At 32.3% G+C, this 25,799-nt stretch overlaps 1 protein-coding gene across 1 annotated transcript; it reads left to right on the top strand.

Annotated features, from left to right (window-relative positions):
- Positions 1–503: 503 nt before the first annotated feature.
- On the top strand, positions 504–25,799 carry rhea (Talin_middle and talin-RS domain-containing protein rhea). Its single transcript, XM_075734811.1, is given in 9 exon segments — positions 504–780; positions 5,434–5,609; positions 16,459–16,766; positions 16,879–21,929; positions 21,931–22,458; positions 22,532–22,651; positions 22,751–23,377; positions 23,438–24,088; positions 24,345–25,799. Coding segments are annotated over 7 exon segments (7,863 nt in total). The 5' UTR covers positions 504–780; positions 5,434–5,609; positions 16,459–16,612; the 3' UTR covers positions 25,077–25,799.

Raw genomic sequence — 25,799 nt, forward strand, 5'->3', positions numbered from 1 at the left:
CTCTCATATATCCAACATTAGTTCTCAAATGAAAACAAAAAAAAAATCAGTCAAGTTTGAAATGAAAAGAAAAGAAAAGAAAATCCGAAAATCTTATCAATGATGATAACCATAACAACTTAAGAAATCGAACATTTATATCTGAGTGAGTGAGTGAATGAGAGAGATTATTTCCATGTTAAACAACAACAACATCAACAACAACAACAACAACAAGTGTAAATGATCAAAAATCAAAGAAATTTGATTGATCAAATATTGATGATGATGATGATACCTATATGGTTAGGAGAGTATATATCAATAACATTACTAATTCTATCCCAATAAAATGAAAGATCAAGCAAGAGTGAGTGAAATCTATTAATCAAATGTTTTTTCTTGTTTAATTGATGTCAATGTGTAATATGTATGTGTGTGTATGTGTTTTTTAATTATTAATTTGATGTTAATGATGATAGAGAGTATAGAAATGTGTAATATATGTGTGTGTGTGTGTATTTGGCAAACAACAATCGTAAATGGAACAAAAAAATTTTTTTTTCTGTGTTCCCAAAGGATCGATTTATCCAGTATTTTGTCTTTGAAAATTAATGTTTTTGAACATTTAAACATTGTTTGTGTGTGTGTGTCATCAATTTTCAATTTTTTTTTTCATTTTCATTTGATAATTTTTTTTATCGATTGTTGTTGTTTTGGTTGTTGTTGTTGTTGTTTTGGTTGTTGTTGTTACATATTCAACGGAAATAATTTCTATATATACTAGACTGCTGGATGCTGGTTTGTAATTTTTTTTTTATTGATTATTATCATCCTGTTTCGGTGTTTGTGCTTGCGTGTGTGTAAAATCATCATTTACATCATCATCATCATCATCGTTTTGTTTATTTGCAGGAAATGATCTAATGATTCCCAAAAAAAAAATGTGATGACATTGACATTTATGAATTTTGTTTTTTTTGGCAGTTTTTTGCTTTGTTTATTTGTCGCAAAATGAAAAGTTTGATAAATTTTCAAAATTTTAAATTTTCAAAGGTGATGCCATCACTTTGTTTGTGTGTGTATGTGTGCGTGGATTTCCAAACTTTAAATATTTATATTCACGGCTGTGATGTGTGTGTCGTTGTCATCATTGTATCAATTTCTTTTTTGTTGTTCACAGTGAATATGAATATGAATGAATGAATGAATGTGGCATGATCAATGGTTGATGATTTGATGGTTTAATGCATTTATCTTTTACCATTTCTATCTGTGTTTTGTCAGTGTTGGTGTTGGTGTGTGTGTGTGTGTGTGAATGTGCATAAGTTTATCACAAGTTTTTCGACATTTCAAACAAAATTTCTTTTTCTTTTTTTTCACAGAATCCATTTTATTCTTTATATTCTCTATAGATATATGACACATACACACACACACACACAAAGACATTATCGCATTTTTATTTTTATATTTATATATAGAGAGCATTAAAGAATCATGTGTGTGTGTGTGTGTGATATCTGACCTCATCATCATCGTCGTTGTCGTTGTCTTTTTTTTTTTTTTTGTTTCAACTTAAGTTTTGTTCAATTCTAAATCATTTTTTTTTTTCTTTTTCTTATTCTTGAGCTGGAATATATACAATTCACACACGCATACACATATTGATAGTGGCAGCAGCAGAGAAAAAAAAGCATTACTCATATGTGTGGTGGTTGCTTTATTCTGGATGACAGAATCCAAATGTGTGTGTGTGTTTTTTTTTTGGCTTTCTACTGCTTTTAGTGGTTGGCTGTAATGTTTTTTTTTTTGCTTATATTTGGAAATAAATTCTTATCACACACCAAGAATATTCTTATGAATTTTATATTCATAGTAGTAATTAATATATATTTAGGATTTATTATTATTATTTGGTTGAATAAAAAAAGAAAAAGAAACGAAATTTATGAATCATGAAAAAATTCTCCTGTGAATTCAAGAGAGAGAGATTTATAACAATAATAATTCTTTGGATGAACTTTGAGCTTTTTTTTCCTCCAGTGATCGATAGTGTGTGTGTGTGTTTCATTATCGGTAATGAAAGAATTTTGTTTTTTTTTTTTTGTTGCTTCTCATTGGATCAACATATGCAGCAATTTTGCTTTTCATTTTTTGTTGTTGTAGTTGTTGTTGTTGTTGTTGTTGCTCTGTATCATTTTGTCAACCTTGACGAATTTTGATGATGATGATGATGATGATTTTTTTTTCGTGTATACATGTGCTGGTTGTTTGTTCGGTGGTTGGAAAAAAAATTTGCAAATAGTTGTAGTAAACAGAAAGTATGTCATTTGAAAATCTAAAATCGATCAAACACACACACACACACACACACACATGTTTTTTGCACATAAACAAACACAAACACAATTTGTTTATGGTTCTCGGTTCTCTATGGCTGAATTTTTTTTTCCCCATTTTCTAGGCCAGAGGTTATATTGATGAAATGAATTTTTTGGTTTTGGTTTTCGTCATCACCATGTTGTTTTCTTTTTACTGCAAGGGTCACTTGCCATAATTCATAATTCAATTTTTTTTCCTGTCTTTGTGTGTGTGTGTGTGTTTGATCGATTTTTATCTAAATTCTCTCTGTCTCTCTCTCTCTCTCTCGCTCTCCACAACTTTTTTTCCCTTTGTGGTTGATGGTTATATTCGCTTGAGAATTTTTATTATTAATAATAATGTTTGTCACATGGGATGTTTATGAAAATATACTGATAATGATGATGATGATGATGTGATAACATGGTTAGTAGTCATTCATCGCATTCAATTCAAAATGGTATATGGTATGGTATTTTGTTTTGGAACATCTCTATCAATAACCGATGGCGAGAGCAAGAGACAGTGAAAACGACCATATATTTACAATATTCGTTTACGCATTCTTTTTTTTTGTTCGCTGTTGCTGCTGAATTTTTTTTTTTTTTTTTTGATATCTTTATTCGATTGGAATGTTTTGTTGTCCTATTGCCATTTTCATTCCATTCCATTCAGCCATTCAGCTAGTCAGTAAATTATTGTTTTCTCTTTTGTTAGGTTGTGTTTGGCTAGTAAATTTATTATCCGATTTTTTTCCCCGTCTTCTTTTTTCAAATCAATAAACGAATCTATCGCATATGCGATTCTCTTTGTTTTTTTTTTTTTTTGAATACAGAATACAGATGATGCGCCATCTATAGGTAAGAATTGAATCAATTTATGATTAAATCGACTCTTCCTATTTTTAAAGTTTATATATGGTAATTTTTTTTTACGATTCTAGATTGGAACAATGGGTCAATGGACTTTATCAATCTTTTTATTTTTTGGGGTTCCATTTTCAAACAACCGAGAATTTTATCGGATTGAAATTTGATTATCAACACACACATACACACACACACAATCCATCGATTGCAAATAGCCATTTGATTATCTCTCTCGTTCTTTTTGGGTGAATATTTTCGGGTTTTGATTTGATCATTGTACACAATTGTGGATACAATTCACTACTCTATAGAGTGTCTAGACTATAGAAAACTGAAAATGTCAATTTAGTTTTTACTGGGTTATTTTACACGTTGAATGGATTTATTATATACAACCACACACAGACTTTATTTGTCTTTTGTTTTCTGTTGCAAACAAACAAACAAACAAACAAGCAGTTAGCCATACTACAACTAGAGATCTTTTTTTTTTGTTTTTTTGTTTTTAATTTTCTTAAAAGCATTCATTTTCATTGAAAAAAATGTATACAGATCTTCCAATGAATGGAACTCAACTTTTTTTTTGCTGTTTTGATTATATAAACAGAATCCATCAGGCCATGTCCAATATAACGTGTTGTTATTTATCATTTTATATGTGTACTATATGGGTTTTATATTGAGAGAGAGAGAAAGAGAGAGACAGATGAACGAAACAACGATGCTACTTATGGTCAAAACAGAAAAAAATGATTCTTTTTTTTTTGATTAAAATTTTTTTTTTTTGAATGAAAAAAAAATGTAAATGCGAGGGCGATTGATTGGTTGTTTAGTTTTGTTTTTTTTTCAATTTTCTTCTTTTTTTTTCCTTCCACCGGAACTTGAAAATGAATTAAATTTTCTTTCAATCGAATACTGATGAAGATGATGATGATGATGATTATAGGTTTTGAAGCCGGTTTGTTGTTTGTTTGTTTCTGTTTTTAACTTTTCATCACTGATTTATCTTTGAATAAAAAATGATGATGATGATGATGATATATCATCATCATCCGATCAGTGTAACAACAAAAATTCGAACGAATTACATTTTTTTTTTTTTTTTTGCTGTTTCATTTATCAGAAAAAAAAATTCAGGCATCCCACGCATAGATGACGTTATGATGATGATGAGCAACTCCTATTTTAGGTTCGTTTTTTTCTTGCCTTTATCTTGTATGAAGAGATTTTGTTTTTTTTTGTTGTTGTTGTTGATGATGAAGATAATTCCATACTTTATTTTTATATACACATATTATCTCAAAGATGATATCGGTATTTGTGGTGAATTCTTCCTATTTTTTTCTGTTCATCGTCGTCGTCGTCGTCGTCATTGTTGATTTATTTAAAAAAATTTTTTTTTTGGTGTTGGTGGTGGTATGTATATGATGATGATGATGATGATGATATCCTGTTTTGTCTTGTCTGTCATTTTCAATTTCAATTTCATCATCATCATCATCACCATCATCATCAATTCTACTGAAAATGTTAAAAAACAACCAAAATGGTTGTGTGGCGTGGCTGCCAATCTGTAATACTGTTTTTTGTTTATATGTTATGTTACCATGTTCGTTGATGATGATGATGATGATATTGATGATGTATGTATGTGTGTCGGCGTCGTCGTCGTCGTCGTTGTCGTTGCTAGTGTATTTGTATGTGTGTGTGTAGGATGATTGGGCTCGACAACCATTTGATTCGTTTGTTCATTTCATATATTTCATTTTATTATTCCATTCCATTAAAAACGCTAAAGTTTTTTTTTATATATCGTTTCGATTGATGGTTATAGTGTAGTCATCATGATCATCATCATTATGGATTGTTGAAATAGAATTTTCTATTTGAATGATAATCATGGTGGTAGAAATAATTTTTTTTCGAAATTTGGCGCCAAATTTTTATGTTTTCCTATTGATTATTAATTGATTTTTTTTCGTGATTAATTTAATTTGTGGAATTTGTACTTTGTCGGTGTCGGTGTGTGTGTGTGTATGTGTGTTTGTTGCATATAAATTGTGATTCTGGTGTAATGCATGACGACTGCTTGCATGATTCTACCGTTATTTTTTTTTGATGATTTGAAATTTTTTTTTTCAATCTAATTTTGTTGTTTTTTTTTGTTTTTCATCACTGCCACTACTACTACTGCCACAAATTCTGATATTCGAATAAACAGAATCGAACAAATTGATGTGATTGGATTTTTATTTGTCTGCATGAATTCCACACACACACAAACGCATTGACCAATTCATGGCAATGATCATTTGGGGAAATTCTAACGACTACTGGCTAATAAGAATCGGTGAAAAAAACAAACCAAAACAAAAAAAACACGCCATTCTTTTATTGGTAGGTGGAAAAAAAATTTTTTTGTCTTTTTTTTAATTATGCACAGATTTATGAAATGAGAACAAAATTGAAATTGAAATTCAAATTTTTTTGCTGTAGTGTGAATTTCCTAGTTTTTGAGTAGTTGAATATAGGATGCACTTTTGGATGCAGTTTTTTTTCATGAAAAAAAATTTCTGTGTTTTCATATGTTTAATGACTCGTTATCAAACCATGATGATGATCATCATCATTATTTTTGAATCTTCACTTATTTTTTCCATGGTGATAATGATGATTACCATTTGTGGCGGCGGTGGCGGTTAGACACACACACACACACACGGTTTTTGCCGTCGTCGTCAGGGTGATTTTGCCAGTACTTTATGGATCATCATCATCATCATTTTTTTAATGATGCTTATTAGATCTAAAAGCAAAAAAAAAAAATTTTTTGTGATCTTTTTCCGAAATTTTCAACCGGAATATTTTTATGTTTTTTTGTTGTTGTTGTCGTTGTTGTTGTTGTTATTGTTGTTGTTGAAATTGAAATGTTATGATGAAAGGATGCAAAGAGAGAAACCATAAGGTCACAATTTCATTGTTGAAAAATTCATATTTCATATTAGATTTGTCGGTCTATTCTTTGTTTGTTGCCGCTGTCGTTATTTTTATTGTGTGTGTGTGTGTGCGTGTGCATGTCTTTTGAGCATTTCCTCCATTTTTTTTTTATTCTGTTTATTGTTTTGTTCCAACAGCCAAAAAACAACAATGACAACAACAACAACAATGACAAATTAACAGCACAGCATAGAAAAAAATCAAATGATTACCCCCTTTGTCGCTGTTTTCAGATCCATATGTGGTATATATAATCATCATCATGTTTGTTGATCATCCAAAATATGGACAAACATTTGATGATGATGATGGGTCATTTATATGGTTAATAATAATAAAATAAAAATAAAAAGTTTTGGTCATCATTATAATCATGATTATGATGATGATGATTATTATTATCACACCTAATAAATTTTTCATTCAATTCCGATGGTTAATGGCTGTAATATTTGCATCATTATCATCATTATCATCATAGCCAAACTATTTGGCTATTTATTATTGTTAATATTTGTTGTTTGTTTGATTTTCATATTGTCCAAATATCATTATATCGATATATTGATAATGATATACGTTGTCCAATATATTCTTCTTCTTTTTCTTTCCACTGATGATAATATCCATAATATATATAATTCATGCCTTATTTGACAATTTCAAATATTTCTTAATTTTTGTTTATAATACATTATTGGCTAGCACATTATCACATTCATTCATTCATTCATTCATTTATTGTGCGTCTTATTCAACTGAATTTTTTTTGTCGTTGTCGTTGTTTGGATGATTTGGATGATAATGACCATCAAAATGAAGCAATCCGTGTGTGTGTGTGTGTGTGTGTGTGAAAAAACACGTCTTTTTCGGCGACCATTTCCAAAGATGGAAATTTTTTCCGTTTTTTTTTTGCATTCTTTTTTCTTTTTTAGCTAATTTTTCTCATTTAGATTTTCTTTTTCTTTTTCTTTGCCATTTTCTTCTTCTTACACCGACACAAATTTTGTGAATGAAAATTTAAAATTCCAATTTGGATCTTGTCGTTTTTTTTCAGTTTTTTGTTTTGTTTTGTTCATTCATGGATTTATATATATATATATGTGTGTGTGTGTGTGTGTGCGTTTTTGCTAATGAAATGGCATTTTTTTTTTCTTTCATTCTCTTTTTAATTGTACACCTTTTTTTCTATTTGTTTTTTGTTGTTGTTGTTTGACTATTTATGGTTCGAAAGAGTGGTGGTGGTGGTAGTCGTGGCGTTGTTGTTGTGTAGCCGAAACATATATATGGTGTCAATCAAAATGGTATTATTATGATGATGATGATGATGATGCCCACGTTTTTACCTCGAAAAAAATTTTTTTCATTTCATTTCATTTCATCATTGCTAAAAATTTTCTTATCTGTTTTTGTGTATGGTTTTCTTTCTCTTTTTCTTATTTTTTTTTTTCGTTATCAAAATTCTCTCTCTCTCTCTCTTTCCATTTGATTTCTTTTCTGTACTGAACACACACACACACACACACACACACACACACACACACACACACACACACACACACACACACAAGATGTTTACGTTTATATATTAGTATGATGATGATGTTTGCATTGATTGTTGCAAATTTCTCCTCTGCAAAAAAATATACGTTATGTTTGCCAATTTCCGGCGGCCATCAAATTTTTTCTGTGTTGTGTGTTTGTATACATCATTTTCATTTTGGACATGTGTTTGTCTTCAATTGTTGTGTGTGTGTGTGTGTATGATCCTAATTCGGTGGTGATCCAAACGATATTTGATTGATATTTGGATCACATTAAAAAAAAACACGTATTCATTCATTCATTCATGTCTTGATCATTTCATCATTTTTTTTATATTCAACTATTAGGTGAGTGTTTTTTAAAACTTTTTATTTCAAGTTAATCATTCTGGTTTATCATCATCAATAATATCCAATGTTTGTGTGTGTGTCTATGTGTGTGTGTTTGACCTGAATTTTTTTTCTTTTCTTCCCTTGAACGAATTTTTTTTTGTGTTTTTTTTTATTCGTTTCTTTAAAATCGTCGTCGTCGCCATCTTCGTTTGCCTTGTGTGTGTGTGTGTATGTCGTCGATTTCAGTGTTGTTGTTTGCCAAAAAAAAAATTGCTTTTCCTTTTCTATTTCACTGAATAAATGAATGAATGTAGAGCTTAATGGCAAAAAGAAAAAAAAAATCTAATTTTTGATGCCAAGAAAAGAAAAAAAAAGAAACCAGATTTGTTGAAAACAAAAACGAGAAGAAAAAAAAAACACACACACACAACCGAATCTAGAACTTTGTCTGATTCTAATTCTATGCCTGTCTTGTAATTCATAGTTTGACATATCACTAGCTACTTTGGAATAGAAAAAAAAATTTTGGAATAGATTTTTTTTTCGTTCAAGAATATCTCTGTGTGTGTGTTAATGTTTTTTCCGTTAATTTTATTCTAAAATTAACACACACACACTAACACTTTGTTGTTGTTGTTGTTGTTTGTTGGTTTTTGGGTGACATTTTTTTTCATTTTTCTTAAAATTTCCAATTTTACATTTTCAATGTGTGTGTGTGTGTGTGTGTAGGCGGCTTGTTTGTTCACACAACCTGAATTTTTGTTTTTTGTTTTTTAAACAGTTTGTCCTCAAAAAAAAACAAAAACAAAAACAAAAGTTTCACTAGTTTATTGAAAATTGCCCTGTGTGTGTGTGTACGTTTGTTTATTGGTAGAAAAATACCGACTTTTCATTCCAGTTATTTTTACCGGTGAATTGTTTGTTTGTTTATCGATTGATTTGCTTGAATCGATGATCACGATGATGATGATTATCGATTAATTCATTGTATGACATGATTATTTATCAATCATTTGGCGTGAGTATACCATATATTTCATTTCATTTTCATTTTTTCGCTTTGTCATTTTTTTTTCTTCCACATGGAAACCATAACCATAACTAAAATCAAAATTACAAATGATCAACAACAACAACAACAACAAATCATATTTTGCCTTGTGAATGAATTTAATTTTTTCAATTTCCGTTTATAATACATGATGATGATGATTGATTTTGGTATGAAAGAATAAAAGAAAAAATCCATAGATTTCATTTCATTTACCATCATCATCATCATTAATATATGAGAATTTTTTTTTTTGCATGCAGTGATGATGATGATTATTCTGTTTCCAGAATTTTTTTTTTTTTTATTAATTTTTTTTTCAACAAAAGAATATTATTTCCTCACTTGTACAATCATCACTACCATTACAATGGATTGTGAATTTTTTTTTCTCTCTCTCTCTCTATTCTCTTTACAAACCATAAACATGAATCAAATTTAAATTCAATTCAATTGAATTGAATATGAAAAAAAGCCTAACCCATTTTTGTTATTTCTAACCAGAGAATGAAAAAAAATTGAATTGAATTAACTTTTAAAGCATTAAAATTGAAAAATTGAAATGATGATGATGATGATGATGATTTAATTCATAATTTTATAAATTTGTCTTTGTGTGTGTGTGTGTGTGTGGGGAGTCTGCATATTGCTTTTGTTGTTGTTGTGTGTGTGTGGATGCTAATAAAATTATCTCATCGACCCCATAACATGACGAAGATGAAGAAAAAAAAATAATCAAAAATTATGATGATGATGATGATGATGATAATCAAACTAGACAAGTATAATGGTGAATAATAATCATAATTTATAGCGATAGCTACAATAACAACAGCAGCAATTTCGCGTAGGATTTTTTGTTTTCTTCAACGCCCATTGAATTTACATTTTTGGTCTTTTTTTATTCCAGAACAAAACCAAAAAAAAATAAGATTCATTCGACAAGACATTTCGATCATCATCATTATATCTTTCAGGTTTTTTTTTATATATATAGATAAAAATTGCCAACTTGTGTTGAAATAGCATCATTTTTTTTGTGTGTATGTGTGACATATACCCTCAATGGATAGATGGATGGTTGGGATATATATTGTTTCCGATTCGAATGTCTTTTCATTTGCTATTTCCTTTTTTTGTTTTTTGTTTGCCAATTCATTCATTCATCCATGATCTATTGTACCGTTTTTTTTTGCCATTTTTGCTCTCCATTCTCATTTTGTTGATCGTTTCCGATCGATTCGATGCGATTTTGTCATTTGATTTTTTTTTTGCTGTTGTTGAATGAATTTCCATGATTTTTTTGTTTTGTTTTGTTTGGATGAAGACCGTTGTGAATTGAATCCAGGGTCTGGGGCCATTTTTTTTTGTTACCATTCGAAATGCTGTTGGTTGGTTGGTCGATGATGATGACAAGTCAAAAAAAATGTCTATTTTTTCGACTATCCATTTTCTAGACATGAAAAAAACCCTCGCGATCATGGAACCATCATCATCATCGTCGGAAAAAATGTTTTGATTGATTTTGTTTCAATTTTCGATGCTGTTTTTATTCCTGCCTTTTCATGTCTGCCTGTCTTTTTTTTGGATCTTTGTTGGTTCATTTCATTTCAATCGTCGTTTCACATTGATCCACTCATCACTTTTCAATTTAGTCATCCAAAAAACAACAACAACAACAACAACATCGCTATATTCTTGTTCGATTAACACACACACACATGCACGACCATCAAATATCCATCAGTCATCGATGATGATCAATGTTGATGATGCTCTGAAAGTAAGAAGCAAAAAAAAAACAAAACCATTTTAACATGTGTATCATTCATTCATTCATTCATTCATAAAAAAAGAGATCACAGAATTACATTATACTTGTCATCGATGGATTCTGTTTTTTCTTTTCTCTTTTTCTCATTTTTTTTATACAAACATTTTCTTTGGGATTTTTTTTTCTTCACTCTTGTATCATCATCAAAATCTGTCTAACTTTTTTTTTTGCTGTTTATTCTGTCTGATTATTTGCTGTTGTTGCTGCCCATTCAGACATCTTTCAGTTGGCTGATTCGAAATTTGAGTTTTTTTTTTTTTGCTTTTTTGCTTCTCACTTGCTCTTGTTTCTTCGATTTTCCGATTCGTATGATTCTTGACGACGACGACGACGACAACAACAACAACGATGGGCAACCAATGAATAAGCAAAACTTGGCTCTTAATGTTTCTGAATGATTATGATACATTTGCTTGTTTGCTTGCTTGCATATATTGCAATCATTCTGTTGTGTTCAATTCCTTTAAGTGCATTGGCCAGAATTATAGCAGCAGCAGCAGCAACAAAAAAAAGGACCAATCCCATCATCATCATGGCCCTCGATCAATGTATCATTTCCTTTTTATTATTATATGGCTATGAAACTATGGCCACTTTTTTTTGTTGCTTTGCTTTGTTCTTGTTGTTTGTTAATTGATTGGCTGTTGAAAGTTTTTTTTTTGCTGGATGGATGGATGGATGGATGGATATATACCCGAGAATATAAAAAAAAATTGTGGATCGAGATCTCTTTCTCTCTCTCTCTCTCTCTCTCTCTCTGGCCATTAACTTTGTTGTTTTTCATTACATTCTCGGTCGATGAATTAATTATTTTGTTGTTGTTGTAGTTGTTGTTGTAACATCGTTTTTTTTCTTATTTATTGTCACACACTAAGCATAAACATTAGCAGCCAGTGGAGAGAGAGAGAGGGAAACTTTTTATTTTTTTTTTTTTGTTTCAGAATAATGATTCCAAGAGTCATTTAGGGTTTTTTTTTCGTTTGTTGTTGTCTTTGTTGTTGTTGTTGTTGTTGTTGACAATATTTTCACAACAACAACAACAACAACAATCGTTTTCTTAAATCTCATTATTTTCATCATCATGGGATGTGCATCTCTCATTATCAATGAATTTTGTTTTTTTTTTATTCTCTTGGATCCGGCATTTATTTATCGACCAAAAAGAGAACAACAACAACAAAAAATTTGTCGCATTCAAAACTTTGAAGCCAAATTGTCGTCGTCATCGTCATCGTCGTTATGACATGCCATTTCACGGGTGGACAACTACTACTATAATCGACCAATGTCATTGATGATGATGACAATGACCGAAGCCAAAATTTGACGACCAAAAAAAAAATAAGAAAAAAATGACAATTTTCATTCCGTTTCCTTAATGATTGTCCATCGTTTTTTGTTGTTGTTGTTGTTGTTGTTATTGTCAACAACCATTAAATGTACCAGAAAAAAAAATCAAATGGTCATTGTAAAAAAGATTTTGTGGCTTGTTCTTTTACCAATGACTGAACAGCCAGAAAAAATAACCAAAAAAAACAGGACCCGATTCTTAAAATTTTCAGTAAAAAGAAATAAAAAAAAACAAAATTGTTTCATGATTCTTATATGAACTTGATGTGAAATTTATATTCGGGCACCCGGATACACACACACACATACATATAAACAACCAGAATCCCTAACCCACAACTAGCATCATCAATTTCTTATTTTCATCATTCTTTTTTTCAACTTTAACTTTCGGGAAATGAGAAAAAAAAATTGTCATCATCATCATTACGCTAGTGGATTTTTTCTTTTTTTTTTGTCCCGAAAAAATGGATATTTCTTTTCGGATCATTTTTGTTGTTGTTTGTTGTTGTTTTTGTTGTTGTTGTTGGAAAATAAAAGCAATTCATCCGACTACCATTTTCAATGAACAACCGACACCAAACATTGAATTCGTTGGATTCGTCATACACTCATTCGCATCAGTTGGCTTTTCATTTTTTTTCTCTCTCTCTCTCTCTTTCTCTCAATTTCACTATGATTCTTTCCCGTTTATTTTTTTTCCAATTCTGTCTTCTTTTACCATTTCACCAAAAAAAACAATCTCATCGTATTCGTTTGTCATCATTTATTATCCAGCAGCAGCAGCAGCAGCTGTCCTTTTTTCGGTCTCTCTCTTTCTCTATTGTAGTATGTTGGATGGCATAGAAAGGGGTCTCTTCTTTATGAATTCTTCATTGCTCGTGGTTTATTATTATCGTTTGTGATGAAAATGGAAATATTCGAATGAATTTCGTTGCTTGTTTTTATTTAATAGTTGATGCACATACACACACACACACACACACAAACAAAAACATCTCTGATGATTCTCTCTTCATTCATGGCTATTTAGCTCGTTTTTTTTTATTTCATCATAAAAATTCATTGATTTTCTGTTGTATCGTTGTTGTTGTTGTTGTTGATGTAATGGTCGATCACTTTTTTTTTGTTTATTACGCAACTGCAATTTGTTTTTTTTTGTTGAAATTGAGCGCACCATTTCCGTTTCCTCTTATTTTTTTTCATTCGAATAATAAATTCTAGGAAAGAATCACGGTCGATGAACGATGAACGATGATGTTGATGATGATGAACGATGTTGATGTTGATGCTGATGCTATTCTCATCTTTCACATCCGTATGGATCGTCTTGAAAAATTCTTGGGACACTTTGGTCTCCACACCGCCCTTAACGAAACCAAAAAAAAAACCAGAAAAAGAATCCGCCTTGTTTTTTTTTATTTGCTCATAAAATTCGATATAGTGTAACGTTTTGTTTTTTAAATGCATCTAATTTCATGTTTGTGTGTGTGTGTGTGATGGTGTGATTGAATATGTACCGCCCGTGTATATAAAACACACTAATGATTTTTTTTTCTACAAATACTTACGTTATGTGTCTGAGAAATCTTTGCTCCCAAACGTACACACCGTATTTTTTTTGTTGGTTCCATCATTCCCTAATTCTTACTATATATATATACACACATGAATCTCAATACAGAAATTATTTATCCAATCATAAGTCGACAATCATCATGAATTGTGAATCGTGAATCGTTCCAGGATCACTACTATGTATGTGTGTGTGTGTTTTGTAATGTTCCAGCCCTATGCTATATTCGACTGTAATACCGTCCCAGAATTCTTTTTTCTTTTTTGATTTACCGTTGTCATGCGCTTTTAGTATCATTGACACTACTATGTGTGTGTATGTGTGTGTTCATTTGATCTGGGATTTTTTTTTTTGGATTTGGTTCTAGATTCTTCTTGTATTCAAGAAATTTGTCCACTTGCATTTTTGATTGTGGTTGTTGTTGTTGATAATCATGGTAACACCATTTTTTTGTCTCGGTTTTTTTTCACCATTTCTTTTGCATGCACAAGAAAAACCATTGAAATCTAATTGAATCATTTACAATTTTGATGCCGGTGGATTCGGTTGGTTGCCTGGTTTTTCTGAAAAAGATGACGAAAATAATTTTTCTCTATTTGCCCCAAATAAATGGATGATTTCAACATTGTTTTTGATGAATTTTCTATTTTTATAAATAAAAAATTCTTAATCATCATCATCATTATCACCACCATTTTTTCATTCATAAATTTCGATTCTACAATTTACAAATTGCAATTCTTAAAACGCCCACGATGATGATGATGATGATGGTGATGACAACGATGACTATTACTACTACTACTCAGAATCGTATAATGGGTAATGTATTCATTTTTTTCTTTTCGTATGTAATTCTCGTAATTCGTTTATTTGTCTGATAATATTTCTCTTGTTCATCATCATACGAAGATGATGATGTCCTAATTTTCATCATCATCATCATCATCATCATAATCATTGCCTTTAGATTCAATTTTTTCTCTGGAAAAAATTAATGCAAAATTTCATTTTCAAGTGAAAAAAAATTTTTTCGATTTTAAAATTTTTTTCCTTGTTGTTGTAGCTGCTTACAACTGGTTGGTGGTTATAGTACATGGTTCATTCATTTGCTTGAATTTTTTTTTGTTGTTGTTATTATGACCATTGCTTTTGTTGTTGTTTTCCCCCAAAAAAATGAAAAACAACAACAACAACAACAACAACAATTTGTCCATGGCCACCATCACAACCATCATCATCATCATGATCATTGAAACGCACAGTATTTTTTTTTTGTTTCGTATCCGCAATTTACTTGTGAATAGATAACCAAAAAAAAAAACATTTATTTTTCCTGTCGATTTTTTGTTTTGTTTTGTTTTGTTCAATTTTGATTTCGATTTCGATTTTGATCATCATCAATTTATTTTTGTTTTGCCACTGATGATTTTGGTAAATTGGTGACATTTGAATACAAATTGTGTGTGTGTGTTTAATTTTCATTTTTTTTTTATTTTCTGGTTCAAAATTCATAGATTTATCGTTTCATTTTTTTTTTTTTTTTTTTTGGTTCATCGATTTATATTCCATTTATTAAATTAGTTTTTTGTTCTCCACATTTCGTTCAATTCCATCATCATCATCATCATCAACATCAACATAATCAATTCGAGGTTCATTTGTTTTATCATTCATTTCAATGAAATAATGAATTTGTTTGCTTGTCAGCAAAGATGATGTTTAGTTAATAGAAGTGATAGCAGTAGTAGTGGTGGTGGTAGTTGTAGGATTCCACCAAAACAACCATAGTCCAAATCATCATCATTGAAATCTATAGACTAGATATAGGAATAATAATTTCAAATCGTTGAACGATGAAAACAAAAAACGAAAATAATCATAAAAATGGTTATTATGATTGTTTTTTTTTCTGTCATCGTCATTGTTATTATTCGTAAAATGAAAACGAAAACGAAAATCACCAGAATTGAGTATGATGATGATGATAATTAAATTATTTATATGAATGGCCCCCCTCTCGTTTTATTCAATTCATTCATTTGTTCATTCATTCATTCATTCATTCAAAATTTGTTGATGCGAAACTTAATTTAACTTGACTTTTTTTTCTGTCTTTCTGTCCTCTATGATATGATATTCTGATTGCTTCCCAGAATCAAATTCATTCGTCATTGTGTGTGTGTGTGTGTGTCTGATGATCCGTAAGGTTCGGTTCGGTAGCCACCATTAGATTTAGATTTTGATTTTAATGTTTAAACAGAATAAGTGTGTGTCGCGTGTGTGTGTTTATGTTTGTGTTTGTGTGTGTGTGTGTGGACGGACCGACGAACGGAACACATTCATTTTGATGATTGAAACATTTTTATTATAACATGCAAACACGTGTTCTATTTTTTTTTGGTTTATTGTCCAAAATGTCATTGTATTTCGAATTTGTGTCATCACTTTGTCCGTGTTTGTGTGTTTGCTCAATTTGGTTTGAAGCAGATTTTTTTTATTTGAATCGTCTAACAAGCAATCTTCATTTTTTTTTCTATTCTTCTGTTTTTATATTTTAGATCGAAAAAAAAATCGACATATCACTGTGAAAAAATCGAAATTTTTGTTTTATGCTGAGTGATTCTCACAATCTTCGTAGACAACAGATGCCTTAAATGTTTTTTTTTTTGGTTAATCATAAATGTGAAAAATTAAAATAAAAACGAAAAAAAAATGCCTAAAACATCATTGAAAATACATTTTACTGGTGGTCCAGAATCGCCTGAAATTGTCAAAAAAATTCAATTGGATTCATCGTTAAAGGTGAAAAAAGCTATTGAAGAAATTTATTCAAAACAAAATGATCGCCGTGCACAAATGGGTAAAAGTAAGTTTTTCGGATTTTTTTTTTGTGTATCAATGTTTAAAATATTTATCTTCATATATTGAAATCGATTATAACCGATTGTTTTGCATGTTTATTTTGTTTATAAATATAGGTACCGATTATGCATTGTATTTTTTCAAAGAAGAAAATGGAATCAAAACTGGATTCTGGCTTGATCCAGAACGTGAACTACAATATTATCTATTACGTGATGATGATAATGTTGAATTTCGTAATAAAATGAGGCCATTAAAAATCCGATTATTGGATGAATCAATAAAAACAATAAATGTTGATTCAAGTCAAATAATTGAAAATCTAATGCCAATTATTTGCGATAAATTAGGTGTGGCCAATTATGAAGAATATTCACTTTGTCGTGAAATGGAAAATAATGAAAATTTTGAAAATATGAATGGAACAATGAATGGTGTTACCGGTACTGGTGGTGGTGGTACATTGATGCGTAATACATTGCGTAAAAATAAGGATCAAAAAATGGAACAATTAAAACGTAAATTAAAAATCGATGATGATATGAATTGGATTGATCATATGAAAACATTGGATGAACAAGATATTGGTCCGAATACGACGTTGATATTTCGTCGGAAATATTTCTATTCAGATCAAAATATTGATTCACGTGATCCGATGCAATTACATTTATTGTATGTACAAACACGTGATGCCATCATTAATGGTACACATCCGGTGACAATGGAACAGGCATGTGAATTTGCCGGCATTCAATGTCAAATTGATCATGGTGATTATGTGGAAACTAAACATAAATCTGGATTTCTTGATCTAAAAAATTATCTACCAAGAGATTATGGTAAACAAAAAAATGCTGAAAAACGAATTTTTATTGAACATAAAAATCATCGTGGCCTTAGCAATGTTGAAGCCAAAGTTCGTTATGTAACCAAAGCAAGATTATTGAAAACATATGGTGTTACATTTTTTTTGGTTAAAGAAAAAATGCAAGGTAAAAATAAATTAGTACCACGATTATTGGGTGTCACTAAAGACAGTGTATTACGGTTGGATGAAAAAACTAAAGAAATATTGAAAACATGGCCATTAACAACAGTGAAACGATGGGCACCAACACCGAATAGTTTTACATTGGATTTTGGTGATTATTCAGATAGCTATTATTCAGTACAAACAACCGAAGGTGAACAAATTTCCAAATTGATTGGTGGCTATATTGATATAATTTTACGACGTAAAAAAGCCAAAGATCATTTTGGTATCGATGGTGATGAAGGTTCGGCAATGATTGAAGATAGTGTATCACCATCTAAAGCAACCATTATGCAACATCAACCGGATGCTAAACCATCGAAACCGATAATTGAAGATGTTGCCATTCCGGGTATTATTCGTACTGGCGGTACTGGTGGTCCACAAGTTTTAAAAGTAGATCAAATACCTGAAGTAAAACAGATACCAGTTGTACAATCGCAAGCACCATTAACACAATCACCAGTAATGGCTGCACAACATCCAAAATATCTACAAACTGGTCTATCGGATCCACAACGTGCATTGCTTGGCACTATTGGTACTGGACAAGATGCCGTACAGAAAGCATTGAATGAATTGGATTCAAAAGCCATTATACCTGAATATGGTCCTGATTTAGGCTATAAACAAGATCAATTAGATGTGAAAAAAGAGACTGTTTCATCACAGATGGCCGCATTGAATGCAGCCACAGCCCAAGTTTTGACATTGACTTCAGTACCCGAAGAAGAGGTTGATCATCCTGCATTGGGTGCGGCTATCAGTACAATAACAACCAATTTACCTGCAATGGCTAAAGATGTTAAAATGATTGCTGCATTGACTGATGATCATGATCGTGGTGACAAATTGATTGATGCGGCCAGAAATTTATGTAACGCTTTTTCAGATTTATTGAGAGCAGCCGAACCATCGAATAATGTACCAAGGCAAAACCTGATTACAGCGGCCAATAAAGTGAGCGATGCTACATCGAATCTTTTGTATAACATCGATGATGATAATATTGATAGAGAAGCATCCGATACATTGCTTAGTTTATCAAAACCGGTGGCTAATGCAACAGCCAAACTGGTCCTAAAAGCCAAAGATGTTGCATCCAGATGTGATGATCAAGCGGCTAAAAATCGTGTTATAAGCGCTGCAACACAATGTGCTTTGGCTACATCGCAACTGGTTTCTTGTGCCAAAGTGGTTGCTCCAACTATTCATAGTCCGAATTGTCAGAAACAGATTGTCGATGCTTCAAAAGAGGTTAGTAAAGCAGTCGATGGTATTACTCGTGTATGTCATGATTCGGTTCGTGATCCCTATCTAAATGGTGAAGTCAATCAAGCTGCCAATGAAGTTAATGATGCTTTGAATAATCTATTGAATTATGTCCGTTCATTGGGCGCAACTGGACGTGGACATCGACGACCAGGTGATGATGGTGCCGTAGACACCATTTTGGATGCCACTGATCGTTTGTTTAGCAGTACTGGTGATGCTTCCGAAATGGTTAAACAGGCCAAAATTTTGGCTCAAGCCACTTCACAATTGATACAGAATATCAAAGGTCAAGCCGAAACACAACCAGATTCAGATATTCAAAAACGTTTGCTTTCAGCAGCAAAAAGTTTAGCCGATGCTACATCACGTCTAGTAGAAGCTGCTAAAGGATGTGCCACAAATCCAAACGATTCAAATTCACAGGCAGCATTACGTGCTGCAGCAGAAGATCTACGAAATGCTACGAATACGGCCGCCAGTAATGCATTGAAACAAAAACTAATGAATCGTTTAGAATCTACAGCCAAATATGCCACCGCTATGGCCACACAGAATATTGCTGCAGTACATGGATGTGCTCCATATAATCAGAATGCGCATAATCAAAATGAAATGAATCAAATGTGTCGTGAAGTGAATGGAACTATTCCGCCGGTGGTCAGCAGCATCAAGGCCTATCACAATGAGCCAAACAATTCTGGCAAACAGTCTCAATTGATAAATGCATGCGAAAACTTTATGGGTCCTGCTCTTCGATTGGCTAATGTTTCGTTATCATCGTCGCCAACTATAACGGATAAGTCGGCCTCCATCCAATTGACACAGTCCGCCCAGCAATTGGCTGAAGCATTATCAGAATTACGAAGCTGTTTGAATAAAGCATCAGAAGCATGTAGTTTCGCCAATGAAATCAATGCAGCAATCGACAATATTCGTCAATTGAATATTGAACTATCTGAATGTCGTATGGCTGCATTGAAACATGCATTGAAACCATTGCCTGGTGATAATTTTGATCATTGTTCGTCGCGTTTGAATGCGGCATGTAAATCGGTTGCATCGGCTATGGCACAATTGTTGAGCGCCACATCACAAGGTGAACAAAATTATATTGGCACAGCATCACGTGAGGTGACTAGTTCATTGAAAAATTTGACTAGCGCTGCTCGTGGTGTGGCAGCCACAGCATCCGAACGTGATGTACAAATGCAAGTGTTAGATCATTCGAATCAGATACTCGAATTGTCTATAACATTGTTCGAAGAGATTCGTTGGGCATTGGAAAATTGTCAGGATTCTGATCGACATCAACGATTGACAAACATAGCCAAGTCATTATCGTCAGCATTACAAAACTGTGTCATTTGTTTGCCAAGTCATAAAGATGTCGATGATTCTATTCGTGCCATCAATGATTCAACACGTACATTAAGCTATGATAATCATTATTCACATAAATCATATGCTGAACTACAGAATGATATTTCTAATGCTGCAACTAGTTTAAATGAAGCCACATCTGAAGTGATTGAATCGTCACGTTCACCGTCCAAGTTGGCACCAGCATCGAAAAACTATGCCAATCATTATTCAAATTTGTTCCAATTGAGCAATGAAATTTCAGGTCAAACAAATGACAATGCTGTTAAACAACAGATCATGTCATGCTTGGAAGAGCTATCATCATCATCAAGCCGATTTTTGTCGTCAGCCAAAACTGTTTCGGCCGATCCGAATGCACCGAATTCAAGCAGTCAATTGGCTACAGCTGCACGTGCCGTTACACAAAGCATTAGTAATTTGCTTGATGTATGTTCATTATCGGCTCCTGGCCAAAAAGAATGTGATCAAGCTATTCAAAATATTCAAATGATGCGATCATATCTGGATAATCCAAGTGTTCAGCTAAATGATTCAACATATTTTGAATGTTTAGAATTGGTGACGGAAAAAAGTCGTCGTTTAGGCGATGCTATGACTGGCATTGCTAACTATGCTCGTCGTAATGAACATGAAAATTTTGGTGAATCCGTTAAAGATGCTTCGGATTCGGTTTGTGGTCTTTTGGAAGGTGCCGCTCAAGCCGCATATTTAGTTGGTGCTTCCGATCCAACCAGTGTGGCTGGCCGTCCTGGTATTATTGACATTAATCTATTGAATCGAAGTCAAGAAACAATCCATAATGCTTGTGCACAATTAACATCACCGAATGCAACCAAAGATCAGATAATACGTTGTGCAACTGATATTGCTAAATCCACATCTAATCTATGTAATGCATGTCGTATTGCATCGGCAAAAACACAGAATTCATATCATCGAAAGAACTTTGTTCAATCAGCCAAAGATGTTGCCAATGCAACAGCAACATTGATCAAAGAGATCAAACCATTGGAAGAATCTAGCGCACAACATGTGAATGATAATTGTCGACTTGCCACACGACCATTGCTCGAATCGGTCGATAATTTGGTTTCATTTGCAAACAGTCCGGAATTTGCATCTGTACCGGCACAAATCAGTCCAAAAGCACGTCAAACACAACAACCAATCACCACCTATGGTAAAGCAATAATCGATGCTTCATCCAATATGATTATGTCGGCCAAAACTTTAGCTGTCAATCCAAAAGATCCACCTGGTTGGCAAACATTGGCTAATCATAGTAAAAATGTTAGTGATTCAATCAAAAAACTTGTCACATCCATAAAGGATGCTTCGCCTGGTCAAAATGAATGTGATGATGCGTTGGAAAAATTGGGCTCATGTATCAAAAAATTGGATCAATCATCATTGGATGCAATCAATAAAGTGCTTCAAGTTCGTAATGATAATACACCGAAAGGATTCCGTGAAGCCAGTTAGTGCTTCATTATCGGAAATCAAAGAAAACATTGATCCAGTTCGTGTGGCTGGAAAATCGAAAGCAGAAAAATTGGGACATGCTATAACACAATTGATTAATTATTTTGATCTATTGACATCCAATTCAATTGGTTATGCATCGAAAATACCAGATGATAAACAACAGAATCAAATTTTAGACAAATCAAAAGGTGTATGTGAAAGTGCATTACAATTAATATATACGGTAAAAGAATGTGGTGGCAATCCAAAAGCAACATCATTACATGCCGAAATTGAAGATTCAAGTGCCGATATGAAAAATGCTATAAAGAATTACGAAAATCTAATGCAATCAGCCGCATCAGAAGAAGGACATGTTAACAGTATTGTTGAACAATTGACAAAATCATTGACACGAATCGAAGAACGATCATATGCATATTCGAATGGTTCCAGTCCGGATAATCTTTCCTATGTGGACTATCAAACAAGAATGGTAGCCTGTGTCAAAGAAATTGCAAGAATAGCACAAGATATGGTAAGTGGGATACTAATGATGATGATCATCAGTCAGTCTAATTAATTGTTATTGTTGTTGTTTCTTTTTTTAGAGTGCTAAATCTGCAACCCAAGTATCACAACTTGGTGCTTTATGCACAAGACTATCCGAAAATTATGCCAATTTAGCAAATGACGTCAATGGTATTGCTGCTGCCACAAATAATATCGAGGTATGTTTTGTTTTTTTATTTCGGCCAAAAAGAATTTCACATTTATTTATTTTCGTTTTTTGTTGTTGTTGTTGTTGTTGCATACAATAAAACAAATAGACTGCATCACGTATTAAAAGTAGTGTACAAGAACTTGGTACCGCATGTGTTGATATCGTAAAAAATGCTGGTTCCTGTTTGACAAATCCTGGTGATACTTATAGTCAACGAGAATTGACTGACAGTGCTCGAAATGTTTCCGAAAAATGTTCCTATGTTTTGGCCGCATTTCAAGCCGGATCACGTGGAACTCAGGCTTGTATTATGGCGGCAAATTCAGTACAAGGAATTATTGGCGATATTGATACAACGATTTTGTTTGCCAATTCTGGTGCCCTGAATCCAGAAGATCCAAATGATTCTTTTGGTATTTATAAGGATGAAATTCTCAAAACGGCCAAAGCTTTGGTTGAAGACACCAAAACATTGGTGGCTGGTGCCGCTTCCAGTCAGGAAGCATTAGCTGTTGCTGCTCAAAATGCCGTTACTACGATCACACAATTGACAACCGCTGTTAAACAAGGTGCCGCCACATTAGGATCGAATAATTCGGAAGCTCAAGTAATGTTGTTGAATTCTGTCAAAGATGTTGCCATTGCATTGAACGAATTGATTGATGCAACCAAAACGGCTTCTGGTAAAAATATTAACGATCCTGCAATGATGCATCTGAAAGATTCAGCCAAAGTAAATTTATTCTATTCCCTATTCCAATTCTTTCATATTCTAATTGTTTTATTTTCATAGGTTATGGTAACAAATGTAACATCATTATTGAAAACAGTGAAAACTGTTGAAGATGAACAACAAAGAGGAACACGTGCTTTGGAAGCAACCATCGATGGAATTGAAGGCGAAATTCGTAGTTATGAAAGTGGTAGCATGTATATTAATCAAGATGTTACGCCAGAACATTTGATTCGTGCAACAAAACCTGTAACGATGGCTACAGCGAAAGCTGTTGCTGCTGGTACTAGTGGACAACAAGATGATATTATTGTCGTCGCCAATATGGGTAGAAAAGCTATACACGATCTATTGCAGGTGTGCAAGTCAGCTGCTTTGTTGGCCGATAATCAAGAACTTAAAATGAGAATAATTGATGCTGGAAAGAAATGTTCACAAGACTATCAAGAATTGTTGAAAATTATCTTTCATATTCTACAACGTCCAACCAATGTCAATGATGTTAAACAGCAATTATATCAGATGTCACGAACAATAGCCGCTTCAGTTACAGAGATTGTATCGTTAGCAGAAATGTTGAAAGGCGTTGATTGGGTTGATCCTGAAGATCCAACCGTTATTGCTGAAAATGAATTATTGGGCGCTGCCTCATCGATCGATCTGGCAGCAAAAAAACTTGCCAATCTACAACCTCGAATAAATAGTATTAAGGTAAGAAAAATATGATTCATTCATTCATTCATTCAATGTATTTATTTTTTTATACAATCATTCATTTGGTGATATGTTTGATATTCTTGGTTGTAAAAAGTTATACAATCAACCAAGAATCAGACATATAATCCAAACGTTTGATATGACTCATCATTCATTCATTCATTCAAATGATTAATTGATTCATTTAATGAGTTGACTCATCATCCATTAATTTTTTTTTCTATTCATTTATCCATTACTTTTTTTTTAGTTGCCCGATGAAGACATGAACTTTGATGAAATCATTTTGGAAGCAGCCAAATCTATTACACAGGCAACGGCTATGCTTATTAGAGCTGCATCAAATGCTCAAAAAGAATTGGTGGCCACTGGTAAAGTTGATGCTCATGGTGTACATCAATTTTCTGATGACAGCCAATGGTCAGAGGGTCTTATTTCGGCTGCTCGACACGTGGCTGCTGCTACGCATAGTTTAGTGGAAGCTGCCAATGCTTTAGTGTTAGGTCAAGCATCTGAAGAGAAATTGATTTCCGCTGCCAAACAAGTAGCCAGTTCAACGGCTCAATTATTAGTCGCTTGTAAAGTTAAAGCTGATCCAGAATCACAAGCAATGAAACGTTTACAGACGGCCGGAAATGCTGTGAAAAAAGCAACGGACAATTTGGTTCGTGCTGCACAACAGGCCATCGAACAAGAAGAGGAACAAAATTTAATCATAAGTAAACGTCGTGTACAGGGAATCACACAGGAGATTGTTGCCCGTGAAGAAATATTGAAAAAAGAACGAGAATTAGTTGAAGCAAGAGAAAAATTGGCTGCCATTAATCGTGCCAAATATGGTAATAGACCACCGGATGAAAAAGATTATGGTTTTACATCAGTACAGCAATATAATAATACCTATTATCAACAAGATCAAACAACATTCAATAATAACCATCATCATCATCCACATTATCATCAAGGAAATTTTAATCAATAATTCAATACAAAAATTACACATTATCAAGAATCGGCCTTCATTTTGTTATACTTGACATATTGTTATATTGCCATATTTTGTTGCCTGTTTCTCGTCGATGATAGTCATTCATTCATTCATAAATTCATTCATGATCATAATCATAATCATAATCATCATTCTCTTGGTTTTTTTTCAATTGTCATTTTGAAATCGATAACAAAAAAAAAAACAAATTTAACAATATCGACGCACAAAATCAAAAAAAAATCGATGCCAACAAATTGAACTTATCAACATTTAACCATTTTTTTCTTCTAAAGTGCCTAAAACTAAATCTATCTTTAATCAAAAAACCAAAAAAAAAAAACGATCATTATTAATCTATATATCTTGTGTTATTATAATTCTGTAAATCATCATATCACATTTGCGATAAAACAAATTCTGTTAACTACTACCATTACTATTACTACTACCATTACTACTACTACTATTTTAACTTGAATTCGAATCACCAAAATAAACAAACACCCACACACATAATTGTGTCCGTCCCATACATATTATTACATTACATCTTGAATCTTTTTTTTTTTTTTTGAAAAAAAAGAAAATTTTATTTTCCATTTAATTAATTTGTTAAAAATTTTATTCAAAAAGATTAATTTATTTCTTCCAATGACGATTATTATTATTATTGAATGAATAAAATAAAGAAAAAAAAGACGATGAAATGACCTC

Source organism: Dermatophagoides farinae, chromosome 10 (genome assembly GCF_024713945.1).
Source record: "Dermatophagoides farinae isolate YC_2012a chromosome 10, ASM2471394v1, whole genome shotgun sequence".
NCBI classification, from domain to species: domain Eukaryota; kingdom Metazoa; phylum Arthropoda; class Arachnida; order Sarcoptiformes; family Pyroglyphidae; genus Dermatophagoides; species Dermatophagoides farinae.